This window comes from Bombus vancouverensis, unplaced genomic scaffold (assembly GCF_051014615.1).
Source record: "Bombus vancouverensis nearcticus unplaced genomic scaffold, iyBomVanc1_principal scaffold0064, whole genome shotgun sequence".
In the NCBI taxonomy this organism is placed as follows: domain Eukaryota; kingdom Metazoa; phylum Arthropoda; class Insecta; order Hymenoptera; family Apidae; genus Bombus; species Bombus vancouverensis.
The window spans coordinates 83679-98868 of record NW_027468955.1 but is presented as its reverse complement, the minus strand read 5'-3'; the positions used below and the strand labels follow the sequence as shown (position 1 = coordinate 98868).

The following is a 15190-nucleotide window of genomic DNA, read 5'->3' as shown; positions in this document are numbered from 1 at the left end:
AATAAGTATTAACTTATTGTAAATAAACAGCCATGTCACTGCGCCACGCCAGAAAAATTACTGAAAATTCTCAACGCGAGAATTGATTGTAATTCCAACAAATAAATAAAAAAAAAAAAAAGCTGTTGCTGTCCCCAAGCGCCAAAATACGTTCTGACTACTATTTTATGTATCTCACAGAAGTATGTCTTCATTCATCATCTCCCATGCCATCCACCAACGTGTTCTTAACATGTTATCTCCTAGTAAAATATTGATGTTGAGTCAGATATCCAACTGAATAATCTTTTCGGTGTCTACTATAAGACATTTAAAACCAAGGCTCGTACACACGTGTGCTTATACGTCAGATGTAATACTTAACACGAAACCTGCTTATATTAATATTAAATTTATGCATAGTAGGATGTTCGACCTTTGTAAAAATGAAATTATAATACATACAGTTTCACCGTGGAAAAGTGAATCTTTCTAGCATGTCCACGCAAATGCAGGGGAGGGGAGGACTGTGCATGCACCAAACAACTTTACGTTCGTAATTTTTCACACAAATGTACAACTGTAGGGAAATAATTATCTCTGATTTTTCGGATGTTATGAATCGACAATATCGCATAACGGAATGCTGTGTTCTACGTATTCTATTTTTGTTACGAAAGTGGTACAAACGAAATCCACATAAGAATAGTACAACAAAATCGGTTGAGGTTAGGTTATCGTGCAGATATCGCGGCTTTTGCATTGGAAATCACGCAACTGCCAGTCTCGTCGTTCCTTGTAAACGAAAGAAAGGTATTGTAATCGGTCGGAATTAACATAAAACTCGTCGCATGCGACCATATGGCCTGAATGTTGAATAAACGAGAGTAGAGCGCGAGCTATGTGATTCTAACCGTTTAGGCGGAAACTAATGATTGTAACCAGAGCCGAGATATATGCCAATATTACTTTGCTCGTGTAACGTCAATTCATATCAGAGACCAGGCCACACACCACGGACAGGATGGCACCCAGATGTCTGCATATCCTTGGCGCGCACCCTCAATAGTCTTAAGCGCCCACCAGGGGCCTTGGCATTTTTATAGTTAAGGTCCTTCGGACCAAGCGAGTATTTCCTGTCTTAAATTTCCCTTTACGTTTATTGTCTACCACGTGTTAGCTTAGAAAGTTGGTTTTCTCCACATCTGGTATGTTCCGTTGGCAACTTTCTCGCGAGGGCGGCTAAAACCCTTCCTGGTCCACCAACCGTCCTATTATCCAATCGGAGATGGTGTCTACTGCCCTCACTTCCTTAACCAAAATTGTCATCAACAAATCCGATAGTCCCGTGTCCTTAGACACACCCACCCCTAGCTTTCCTCAGACACAGTATCGTCAGTAAAACTTCACTTATTCTGTATCCTTAGAATAGTCAACATATCTATGTCGGTCTCTACTCTTATAAGTCGCGTACTTAATGTATTGTTGTAACTAAGTCTTACATAACGTGGTTGGAGTGAATTGTGATTTATGTTAACTCAGTGCGTGTTACATTGTGATTGCTGAATTCATAATAAAGGTTGATTAAAACCAAGTTAATAGTTGTGTTACGACTCAACTATATTTTATTTTCACCAACCAACCCAAAAATTACGTGACACTCGACAAAGCGTATAAGATGAGGAGAGAATCGCGATAAGGTAGAACAAGAGTACGTAAAGCAAGTCTGTCAACTAGATTGAAATCCTATAGCTATAACTACAGTGAATCCATATTCTGGCGAATTGTCTTTTCACAAATGAAGAACGGAATTGATACAATAACTACTGTTCATTCATAACTACTGTTGTAAGAATCTATATATTTGTCTATCTATATCTATATATATCGATCTATATATATTTGTCAGAATGTCATTTTATCAAAAAACCCATCCTCTGTAATCATAGTTTAACGAAGCATAATTAATAGAAGAGGTAGAGCGTTAAGTGGAGATGATTTAATCACAGTTAAGTAGATAAATCTCTATATTAGTCTCTTTAATTAAAATGTCCTACGTTTTATTTGCGTCATTTTTTTTCTTCATCCAATTTAAAATGTTTAAATAACAATAGCCTATACAATATAATTTTATGTAAAAAAATTGATTATACCATGTTTATTACAGATATTTAACATTTTTGTGTACATACAAAATTTAAATTATACCTCGCTTGAGAACAAAAATTCTATTTGTTTTCCTAACATGTACTAATAATTATTGAGCAAACTAGAAAAAGCTGGAGGAGATTACTTAGGAAGATTACTTAGCATCTTATATTCCTGGCAAGAGAAAATGAAAAATTCGTTTCTTCTCTTTGCTTCCCTGTTCCTTCTTTCCTCCTTTTTCCCTTTTTACATCGCTTTGTTTTACATCGCAATTTACATTTATTTGTAAAGTTTGAATCTCCTCGATATTGAAGATGTTGAAGCTGCAAGTATGTATTTCATTTTAATCCATTCGAGACCGAGATTTAATTGTAAGACGATACCTAGGTGTCGGTACGATCTGAATGTTTAGTTGGAATGATTCTGTGTTTTACTCTCTCCAGGGTATCCTTTTCATACTTTGATTTTAAATCGATGACAATCTTAAATAGTATACCTCATATTTTTAAAATATAAAATTATATACTATGTTATTCTATAATGTATTATGTACAGTCATATATATATATATATAATAATTCTATATTGAAAAAAATATGAAATTAACATGATATATACATTACTACATAAGTTATATATAAAATATGTATATTATACCCTTGCCTACTGACTGATATGAATTTCTTTCGGTCTCGAATGCGTTAAAAGAGTGCGCAAAGAAGTCGAAATTACTTATTGTAATTAGTAAAACGACCTGAGAGGCAGACAGATACAAGAAAGAAGGAATATTATATTAGCGGCATTATCATGTTTTTGCTCTCTTTAAGTCTTTCATCGAGACAGACAATCTACAGGTATTAATCGACCAATTTCTCCAAGCCGATAACTTCGAATTGATGTTTATATATAAGAAGTGTTATGTGTTAATCTGTCTAAATGTTTAAAAGGTGTTATAAATTAAATGTTGTTAAACGATACGTAAGTGCCTTTTGATCGTAAATTTTACTATCAAGGGGTCTTTTATGTATGCGTAATCATTGTAAATTATAACAATTTATGTGATCGATATTAAAGGTGTTTAAAAGCATGTATTTTTTTCTATATTATTATTCTCCTATATTATTATCCTATATTATTATAGCATTCCTATATTATTATAATATCCAATTACATGTTGATACACAAGATATACAGATTATTATTTATAACATTTTGGTTTTCTTAATTGAGTCATTCATTTAGTACAAATGATAAGAAATTAGTAATAATTCACAAAAAAAGGATATGGTAGTAGAAATATTATAAAAAAACATTTTCTGTTTTAGTGTAGAGTTACTCCTTCTTACAGACAGTGTCGTACAAATCTGTACGTCTCTGAGAAAATGTAGGTATCTGAGCCCTTACTTCCTCAACAACTTTTAGATCTGATAGAAAAAAGAAACATACGAAGTAATAAGTAATGCTTACTAATAAATTCAACAAATACAGAGGAAGATGGCTAAATCGATAAATTAACGAGACTAAAAATTAATTACATCATGGATCTCTCGCTTTTAATTTTAAGCTGTAAATTACCGATATCGGTGACTGCCATATTCTCTTGAGTTTCCAAATCGTAAAGAATCTTTCCCCAGGGATTGGTCAACTGTGTATGTCCCCATGCGACGTAACTTGCTTAAGGAACACGAGCCGGTGATATGCAGGCAACGTATAATTGATTATCATTCGCTCTGAAACGCTGAAGTAATGACCAGTGCAGTGGTCCAGTGGTCATATTGAATGCCGCTGGATATATCAGCATTTGGCAACCTAACCCAGAGAAGCAGGAAATATGAAGCCACCGAATACCAATTAACTTCGTAGTTGCACGGTTCACATTCCATCATTTCTGAATATGCGAGGACAGTCCTCTTATTGTGCTTTTAATTCTTTTATTTGTTTCATTTTCAGCAAATATACTGGTTTTTTAAATTAAGCTTCTTTTTATACAGAGTTACAGATTATATTAATTTTATATAGAATATAGTTAAGAAAGATATTTAATTTTTTGCTAGTTAAGTATTGATCGATTAAGTTACTGTACCTTTGTTCCGATAAATGCGTGCCATTTCCTCGAATCTAATATCATAGCAAATGCCAATACCTATTTTGCAGCCCTCCACATCGAACGTCGTTAGGGAGTTACCAGGACTGAGTGAATCACTCTCTCGAAAAGTAATCTTATTAGGAATGTCGATGTCGAATAGATGTACCTAATAACATAAAAATGTAGTCGCTAATTCTATTGCTGCAACTTTTGTAATTTAATATCAAAGTTACCAACTCCTAAACTTTAATTACTTTTTATTTAATAACTGACAGCGTTTTTATCACTTTCTTTTATTAAAAAATCTTATCATTTAATAATGTTTAAAAAGGAGAAAAAATAAGTATAATAATATTTTAAGTATGTGAAAAATTTATACAACAACAAACACATTACAACAAAAATGGGCGTTTCCCGTATCATAACGTATTTTATAAACCGTAAATTATAGAATTGGTTATAGTATACGTATGTACATATGTATATTCCTAAATTATTCCTAGATAGAGTCACTTTCTTCACCCCAATATTTTCAAATTCAAAGCCATAAAGGAATATATTACTTACCTTTCGGTGTTTTGCTATCAACGTTCCATCGGGACCCCAAATAGTACAGGTATTGTACAATTTATCGCCCTCTATTTCAGGCATCGTACCACCAACTACATAGATGTTTTTTTCTTTAGCTGCGTTCGATGAAGCAACGCTCGTTTCATCATCAGGAATACTCTCGGCGTATTTTGGAAAGTACTCTGCATTGCAATATTTCAATTAATGAAAAATAACTGTCTTTTGTTCCAACCATAAATTAAATTGAAATGTTTGTCAGTTTTTTATTTTTTAAATTATTAAAATAACTAAGTTTTATATTTCGACTTAATTAAATATGCAATTACTTAGCTAATAGTATATATAATAAATTGTTTCTACAGGTTCAAAATGAAAAATGAATAATTAGAAATATTTAATTACGACAATGCTATTTGTGTTAGCATCAGTGGCTTGTTACTCAACGACTTTGCTAGTACTTTTTGAAACATAAAGTTAGTTTTCAATTAACACTTATACTAGAGGCGGAATTATAAATGCAAAATAATTGATAATACTAATTTATGACTACCTAATTATTAGTATCTTAAAAAATATATTTATACAAAAATCACGATAATCATGAAAATGGGGAAATCCTATATTCTCGAATCAATTCACAATTTATTTTGTATATTAATTAGATTCCGCGCTCATCAGTACGTACTCACTGGCGACATCGAGAAAATGTATCGGCAATTCCTCGTACGACCAGAGGATCGGAAATATCAAAGGATATTATGGCGCAGCGCGAGTGGAGAAACAGAAACATATGAGCTTAACACCGTAATACTCTTATCATAGAAATAGAAGCAGTCCTCAATTCCCGCCCGCTAACTCCTATCTCCACCGATCCAAATGATCTCCTAGCCCTCACTCCCGGACATTTCCTCATTGGCGATTCATTAATGTGCTTACGTGATCGAGATTTCAGAGACATTCCATCGAACCGACTCTCCAAATGGCAGCATATCCAACAGCTTAAACAACATTTTTGGAACCGCTGGCATAAGGAGTATTTGAACGAGCTAACCAACCGCAATAAATGGAGCAAGGGTGGACACAGCATCCAAAAGGGCACAATCGTCATCCTCAGAGAGGACAACGTTCCCTCCATGCATTGGACTCTGGGCCGAGTTATCAAGGTTCATCCAGGCGCCGATGGTGTCATCCGGACAGCTACAGTTCAGACGGCAAAGAGCATTTTGGATCGGGGCGTCAAAAGGCTTGTCCCACTGCCAATTCAACCCGATCTCGAGAAACCCGAACAACTAGCCACCGAGACGAAATAAGATGGGAACTTCAACCACACCTCCCTAGTTTGATCGGTACCCTCTCAACGGGGGGAGAATGTTACGCCATGCGGCTTACCATAGGTCATATTCTTAACTATCGATCGCGCCACTATAATGTCGCAGACGGATCGTCGCGTCTGCCCGGCAAACAAACATTGTAGTGGCAAGCGCGTGGTTCATTAAGCAGGGCGACTTCCAGAAACGTCGACTCGTGGCCCGTATTTTACCTCGCAGTAAAAGAATGTGGCGTGATCCGAACGTAGTGGGGGTCGCCTTCCAGAAAAAACGAAAAAAATCGAAAGGCGTTCAGAACTTTTCGAGAAGTCGAACCGTCAACACATGTGGTATGTCGCGCATTACTTATCAACCAAAACGCAGTTACATTTTTTTTGTTCCTTTTATATCTTTCTAGTTAATAAGTTGTTGAAATAAACATTAATTTATTTGTGTTAATTCTGTGGAATTTCATTGAACTACCCTTATTATCATAATCGAAATAAGGGGATCGATCAGTTCGTGGCGTCGATTATTTAATCGTAACGGGAACTTACAACTCTCGTTGACGTGCTATCTCGCGATCGCGTCTCTCCGCGAACGGTCGAAACAAAATGATTCACTAAAAACTGTCCTGAATTCCTAAGAATTTATTTACCGCAAAACTGACAAAGTGTTTATTTAAAAAATGAGGTTGAAGGTAGTCCTTTTCTTTCATTTCATTCATTTTCATTTTCTTTCTTAAGTATGGCTAACACAATATCTAATCAATTAAAATTTTATATTTTCACGTGAAAAGTTTCTTTAGATAATTATTATCAACATGATGACTAACTCTTACGGATTAATACGTGTCTGTAGGGCAATCCTGTGGACTTGATCGGCTTTTTACTTCGAAAGTTGAGTAATCGGTGTCGCTTTCTTACGCATCTTTGAACTGCATATGTTTTAAAATTGTTTGATCCAGAATGTACCACACCGGACAATCAAGAAGGCAGGTGCCTTGACTACAGAAAATGTAAACCTCTGCAAGAAATATGGCAGATACAGTACCGTACAGCCACCGATTTTTATAGACGATCAGTGTGCAGATACCAGGGCAATGTTACGATCGTTTGCTGTCCGAACGATCCAAACAAAGAGAAGAGAGAAATTTTAATAAAAACTGTGTATAAGTATAAGGCTTTGCGACCACCATACCGTGGTTTTAGCAACGTCTCTCATACCAGGGTGGTCGATGGTAAACCAGCTGAACTTGGTACGTTTTATGTCTTTCTTTCCGATTAATAATAAGCCATTTACTGCAAAGAATGAACTTTAAAGGCATTAAACAGCACATCAATGTACATTTCAATTAGACTAAATAATAATGCTATGATTTTATCGGTAGTAACTTTACTTATTAACTTGAATTATTTCTTTCTTTTACTTCATGTTAGGAAGAGTATCTTTTTGCTTGAAATAAAAAATTGATATAGGAGTAATAATATGGATAGAGATCAAAAACTGTTAGGGCAGAAATTACACGTTTGAACTTTATAGTTCAGTATAGTTCAAATAGAAATTATATAGAATTATTTAATAATTTGTATTCCACTGGAATAAAAATTTAATTTCTGTCTTTATCAAATCTCTATTTCAGAGTATTTGTACGTATGTACTTATCGTCTGCTGTATGATCGAATATCGAATAGGTAATAATCGTTGTTACTCGTTATGTGAGAAAAAATTATGTATATTCACAACTATGACTATTGCATTTTAGGCGCTTGGCCATGGATCGCTGCATTAGGTTTTCGTAATTCCCGAAACCCAGACAAACCACTATGGAAGTGCGGAGGTTCCCTGATATCGGCTAGGCATGTTTTGACCGCAGCACATTGTGCACATATGGATGGAATAGAAAACATACACAATCATAATATTGCCATTCTTAGATTGGTGGAGGAGGTGCCATTTTCGAGTAACTCCTCAAATATATATATATATATATATATGCTATTGAGTATTACTGAAGTATCATATCCTGAAATTTCTTACTCTACACATATATTGTGTCATAAAGCGTGTACAATTCTTTCTCATACTTTTGGTCATTCGTTTCCTGCATTTTCATTTATTTTTTTATTTTTCAGGGTACGTATATCCCATTTGTACGAAAGAGCCCCTACGAAAGAGCAACTTCGTCGGCTATAACCCCCTTGTTGCTGGATGGGGAGCGTTAAGATATAGTAAGTGATATCAATTTTATAATAAAATTAAACAGTTCCAGTCTTAAATATCTTTCTTATTTTCTTCGTAGGACGACCACGACGTAATGCATTAATGGAAGTTCAAATGCCAGTGATTAAGAACGCCGAATGCAAAATAGCTTATTCCAAATTTCCTAATGCACCTGATATCACTGATGGTATAATATGCGCCGAACATGCTCAGGGTGGAGAGGATTCTTGTACGGTAATTAAGTTACAGAGTTACTACAAACTATACGGTATCTGAAGACACGTCAATTCGAATTAACATCAAATCGACGTCTTAAACATTAGAAATAATAGATAAACACAATTTAATAGTTTTGCCCACTTCTCACACCTCATTATGGTATTTAATCTAATTTCCTTCTAATCTTAGTTTTGCTCAAAATACATATAACATGTACATTATAAATTGGAGTATTTCTATACACAAATCAATAGAAGATTATTACTGTATATAAGTATAATTTCAATACAATTCGATCGATATATTTCAGTATCTTTGATTAAAAATTTAACGATCCTTTCAGGCTGACCGCTGCGGACCACTGCTGATACAACATGAATTAACCTCGTATTTAATAGGTATTGTGTCTTACGCTTATAAGTGCGGCACAGCTGGCTATCCCAGCGTTTACACTAGGGTCACATCGTACCTTGACTTCATTCTCCAAGCGATGCAATAATATGATATTACTGTTCCATAAATATCATTGTGTAAAAAACGTAAAGTTGGATTTTCTTATTGTGGAGATAAGAAACAGCTCAAATTTACATTGTTTTGTACGTTACAAATTATAGGCTTAAAATGTACGAAATGTAACTTTGAAACGACACTAATTTTTTACGCACGATAAACCTCCACGACTTAGGTATGTAAAGATGATAAACGTATATTAATTCTATTAATTTGGTAATAATAAACCAACTTTCTGAGAAGTTCTGTAAATTTCGTTTCTGTTGTATCAAGAGAATAATGGAATATTCCACTTAGATCGTATACTTCTTGTATGTACATACAAAATTTTCCGGCTAATCTAAAACACTTCATAAGATAGAGAGCTTCTGGAGATTCGGACACAGAGAGTGCATAAAATACAAGATAAGTCTCGTGTCTTTCAAAATTATTTTTTATTCGCTAAAAACGTCCTGTGTACTCATGCAATCACATGCAACCTCGAAACTTCGCTTATTTTTTATCACTTTCCAATTCAATACACTGTTTCTGCATTTTTGACTATATGTAAGAGAAATTTCCATTCAGCCAAAGGTGTACTTACAGATTATAGATTCCTATACGACTCTCGGTAAAAATTTATCCGCACTCCAGATAGTTAAAACTTCTGTCCACCGTATTGATCCATCTGCACTCTTCGTATGACGTCAATATCTGTTCAGTGCTGCTGCGTAGGTTTCATTGTGTTACGTCAATTCGTTTGTGACTGTTGCGCGAGTAATGGCGCTTTGCAATGGCGATTTGCAGGAAAACAGTGCAGGATGCTGTGATTCGTTTCTTGTGGTCGGAAGTTATGTTTGATGCCTATATTTATCAAAGATTTAATGCACATTATGGAGAAAGTGTTTTGTCACGAAGTGTGTTTGAATGGGCACAAAAGTTCAAAGAAGATCGCACAAGTGTTATGAAAAAACAGCTGGACGCCCGTCCACATCCACGACGACAACATTGAACGTGCTCATGAACTTATGCTCTATGGAATAGACGAGTGACACTGGATAATGTGGCAAATCATTTGCAAATCAGCCACGGCTCTGCTTATGCAATAGTGCACGACAGATTTGGGTTTTAAAAAGTTTGTGCGAGATGGATGCCGAGAAAGCTGATGAAAAGGTGAAGACGACGATGCATTCGTGGTTCGCAGCTCAGCCCAAAACATTTTTTAATGAGAAAATACGAAGGTCCTTCGGCAAATGGACAAAGTGTATACAGAAATTGAGTGATTACGTCAAAAAATGATGTATGTCTTTTTTGACAATTGCTTAAAATAAATTCTACACCGACAGAGCGGGTAACTTTTTACTCACCCTCGTAAGACACTTAAATTTCCAATCTATTATGATGAATAAAAGAGCTTATACTATTAAATCTAATTGTATTTTGTTGCATGAGAGTACACGTGTATGTGATGTACATTACCTTTATATCCCCTTGAACGCTTCAATATTGCGCATATATACTATATTTTGTACAGCTTCTATAAAATTTTGTATGTTTGTTTAGGCTGTTAATCTAGAGGCTGGAGTACAAAGAAGTGGCACAATGATGTGGGCTGATGACATTTATAATTATCAAGGAATCACCCCTACATTCGCTCAGGTATATATCGTTGACTATAATGTATTTAACATATATGATTGTTAGAATATTAATAATTAATTTTTAATTCTATCAGAATTTTAATGAAACTGTCCCTTGGGAAGGAAGAACTGATACCTTGATATCACGGTTTGTACATCCTATATATACGACAAATTTTAGAACATTATATAACGAAGAACCAGATCGCCGTGGCCATGTGATGTGAATAAAAGGACTTGAATTTGATGATATTTTTATAATGTTAGATAACATAACTAAGTATCTTCACAGTAAGATAGGATGACATGGTTTACATGATCTTAATGTTGTTCACTTGAGTGATGATATTATAAGGAAAAGTGTAATATCACAGGTAGGATGATTCATAATTTAGAACTACTAACTCGTGTATGTATTAAAAATTAAAGAAATATATTAAATTTTATAGGATATTTATGTTTAGTAACCAGTAATTCAGAGATTGGTATTCATGGTTACTATAACGAGGCTGTAGAAACGCACCCTTTCTTCTTTGCAAATGGTCCTGTATTTATGTCTAAGCCGAAACTGGAACCTCTGAATAATTTAGATTTATTCTTGTTATTTTCTAAAATACTTATCTACAGTATACCATAAGGAATGATACCGTATCGCACCTAATCAAGTGCCTTAAGAAACATCAACAGGATATCACAGTAATCCCTTATCGACTGATATGTAAGTAAAAGTTATGTGTCATTGTTATACACAGTTATGTGTTAGTGTTATACACAGTTATTTATCATTTTCTATTAATTCAGTTGTAGCCACTACAATATCTATGACACTGGTAGTAATTATGAGAACAATAATGATGTTCTATAAGAGGAAATGATGATTAGGAACAAAAACTTACAGGTAAGTCAAAGTATATGTTATTTGCCATTTGAAAAGAAAGTTACTAACTTAGAATTTTTTGATAAATAATAATTGTGCAAAATATATTGGATTTCAAATTTGTCAAAAATTGAAATTTAAGAAGCATTGTAATAATATAACATTAATATTTTGATTTTTCAGGAGATATCATGCGGTGGATGGATAATATGTAAAAAATATTAAGCAGTATATGAATTTTCATATTGCGTAGAGATAACAAAATGAATTTTAAAAAATGTCGACATGGTAATAAGAAATAGCATCATGACAAAGAATATATAAAGACAGTTTCATTTTTTATAAATAAAAATTTGTTGTTCCAGATTTTGAAATATAGTGAAACGTTTAATTAGTATCTTAATATCTTTAAATAATTATTATTTTAGAATCAATTGTAATTGTATCATACGTACTTTTGAATTCGTGCAAGAACATATGTAATTTTGAAGTAGTTATTATTAGGAAATTGTTAGACGCGAACAGTATGCGAAAAGTTAGTATGCAGTGTAATAATTATCAATCAAAACACAAGAATTAAATTCTTGAGGAAAAAATTTCCGGAATTTCTTATTTACACGATTATAAAGAAATCCATAATAAAAAGGAGTTGCTTTCTAATACTTCTCTTCCTTGTAATGCCTATGTTAATGATAACGAGGTTCGACTTTTTGTTTTTAGAGGGATACTGGAAAATTTGAAAGTACAGTACCATTGGGAAGAAAATCACGATATTGAAAACGATATTTGCAAGTAAATTTCCAAAAAATCTGTTTTCAAATTTTCGCTTTCTATTTCACATTAAAAGAAAGGGCTGCCTTCTTTCTCTGCAAGACAAAACAAACATTCTGAATCTCGTATCAATGAATGATGTCAATAAGTTATTTTTCTTTTCAGATTGAACAATATTCCAGATTTATTCATAATTTCATACTACGCGAAGAATAGACTTTCATAGGTATATAAAGGAAATATTAAGTATAGGAAAACTCTTTTTCGTTGTAGGTGACATATGCTTCACGGTTGAACACGTGTATTTTTGAACACATATAAATGAAAAAGTACTCTTATGGAGAAAAAGAATTGATACCTTCGATTGACATTAGATAATGTATATAAACTTATGAACAATCACTATCGGTTTGTATTTTAGGTGCACACGCAGATTTGTTGGAATTCTTATAAAATGTACATCCTGTACGAACGTTTTATTCTTCCAAATTTTACGATACTATGTCTCATATAATAACTATATGGATTAAACGTAATATAAATGATCCGAAAATAGACTCGAACGACATTAATTGTCTTTCTATTTATACCAATATCGAAAATACAAGTAAAGCCGGAGCAATAGTATGCAAGAATGGACTATTTATTATTTTAAACCAAATCATAGCATATTCAGAATGCACAGTATTATCATGAAATGTAAATGAATCAGTTGTAAACGAACGATTTCACTGTAAAATCGTTGCCTCCTTTTTTTCATCTGAAATATAGCAGCAATGAGTACATTCTTTTAATATATAATAAAACGAGATATCTTTATAAAGTTACATATGTCATCACTGGTAACTGTTATCTCGTATGACACCAAATATACCGTTAGTATGGAATGATATTTTTATGAAGATATACTTTAATGATAGATTTTATGAATGAAACGTTATATAAGAAAAATTATCTCTTGTCATTCTATGAAGTGTAGTAGCTAACGAAGATTAATTTTACGAAGTATTGGAGCAAAAGAGAATTAAAAAATTAAAAAGATCTAAATAAGATTGTTCGTGTGGCTTAATTATCTCAATTCTGGTACACCACTTGTTACATTCTAACTAATTAGCGCTAAACAATAACTTGCAAATATTAAAGATATTAACACCTTAATATTAACACCTAAAGGTTTTCAGGAAATTTTATAACATTTGATTATTGTATATCTAGTCATTGATTGATAAAATTTCTTGTATAAGCATAGATCGAGGTTGACGTCATACGCAGATTGCATATCATTGACAGGTATCGTTTTAATTTATTTTATGGCTAGAATCATTTGAATATTATACGAATAATTATTTCCATTCGAACGATTAATAAATCACGTACCTATAAAAGATATATTATGAAAAAGACGTGACGAAACAAAAAAATATTGGAAATTCCGTTGCCATTAGATCAATTATTTTTGCAATGATTTTTATTTCCATGTAATTACATATGAAATGGGTAATTCATTAACATCTCCTCGAATCGAATATAATTCGTTACACTTCACAACGATTCAAATAATGGACGGGAAATATATAATAAGTTTCCTGTCCTTGCGTTAAAATAGTACTGTACAAATCAGATGATACAGGAAATACCCAAAAAACCCAATTACATCCACATTGCATGACAGCACACTTGCAATGGATTTTTGTGATTTCAATGTCACAGACAATGACACAACTAATCAGAACACGTTCGAGGCTATAGACATTGAAATTACCGCGTGTTTAATACGTTTAAAGCATAAATCTAAATTTCACGCGATTATTTCTTTGTACATTGTGAAACTCTTAAATTATCTTAATCGAATAAATAATCCTAATGTAATAAAACATCTTGAAATAGACCTAAATATCTGAAACAGAAACTCGAAGGATAAGAAATCCTAAAAGGTACTAATCCTAAAATAACAAACTCCTAAATAATAAACAAGTGATAAAACCTGTTATAAATAATAAACCTTAACTGGAATAATCAAATCCTAACTAATCGAAAATAAAATAAGGCAAGCAATTCTTAATCTTTCAAGTAATTTTTCCGAAAACACAGAAAGATAGAGAAATTAAAAAGACGCAGCACAAATTGCAGCACAATGAAAGTTTCAGAGCGATGAATACGATCGTATTAAACTAAATAATTTTCAAAAGTGAAATTACACTGAAACGTATATCGATGATATTTGTCATTTCTACGATCTGTTTCGCTTGATCGTGCTTCTTTTCTGATGTAAATTCAATTTATAATACGAACTAAGTTTCCTTTATTATTATTAGTCCTGCGTCTTTTTAATTCGTCACTTCTTTTATTTCAGAACAATGACGGGCTCCAAGATGCTGTTCGGATGTTTGGCGTTAATTGCTTTTCTGCATCCATTAGTTCACGTTTGTACTTCGAGTAGTACAGCTCAAGGTTTGTACTTCGAGTTGTGTTTTTCCATGCACTTCAAATTCCAATACGATCTGGTCACGTGGCCTTCGTACAATTTCGAAATTTTACCTGTTTGGTAATCGTCAATGAAAAAAGAAGTTATGCGTGACCTCAACACATTGAAACAATTTTTATGATTTTTTATTTGTCGGTTGGTCAGCAAGTTAATGGAAAAATTTCACTTAACTATTCGCGTTAATTTCTTCGGTTTAACTTTTGGGAAATGCTTCGTTAGCTTCGGGAATATTCCAACGATTCGTTTTACGTACAAAATAAGCATGATAAATATTACATCACGGTAATGTAATATCGGAATATATTAAAGGTGTAATTTTGTCCGATTAATTATAATTTATTAATAATGGATTGAAAATACAGATATTAGTTAGACAGAGAAACGATGTTTGATTAA

At 33.2% G+C, this 15190-nt stretch overlaps 1 protein-coding gene and 1 long non-coding RNA gene across 2 annotated transcripts; one reads left to right on the top strand and one right to left on the bottom strand.

The window, feature by feature from the left end:
• Positions 1-3114: 3114 nt before the first annotated feature.
• Positions 3115-4546, bottom strand: LOC143304934 (uncharacterized). The gene is made up of 2 exons (XR_013061602.1): positions 3703-4546; positions 3115-3551 (listed from the first exon to the last, which is right to left on the bottom strand). It is a non-coding gene; the product is annotated as an uncharacterized LOC143304934 (long non-coding RNA).
• Positions 4547-7059: 2513 nt separating this feature from the next.
• LOC143304930 (venom serine protease Bi-VSP-like) lies at positions 7060-13361 on the top strand. The gene is made up of 8 exons (XM_076627473.1): positions 7060-7348; positions 7733-7784; positions 7856-8053; positions 8226-8321; positions 8393-8547; positions 8876-8930; positions 10585-10680; positions 10757-13361. Exons 1-7 carry the CDS (start codon positions 7328-7330, stop codon positions 10590-10592), a joined length of 585 nt encoding a protein of 194 aa, XP_076483588.1. The 5' UTR covers positions 7060-7327; the 3' UTR covers positions 10593-10680; positions 10757-13361.
• The last annotated feature ends 1829 nt before the right edge of the window (positions 13362-15190 follow it).

Excerpts from the sequence above, each read along its gene's own strand:
- LOC143304930 (XM_076627473.1), top strand. The coding sequence starts at position 7,328 with ATGGTAAACCAGCTGAACTTG. Across the intron at positions 7,785-7,855 it reads TATGATCGAATATCGAATAG|GCGCTTGGCCATGGATCGCT; the intron begins GTAATAATCGTT and ends ATTGCATTTTAG. Across the intron at positions 8,548-8,875 it reads GTGGAGAGGATTCTTGTACG|GCTGACCGCTGCGGACCACT; the intron begins GTAATTAAGTTA and ends CGATCCTTTCAG.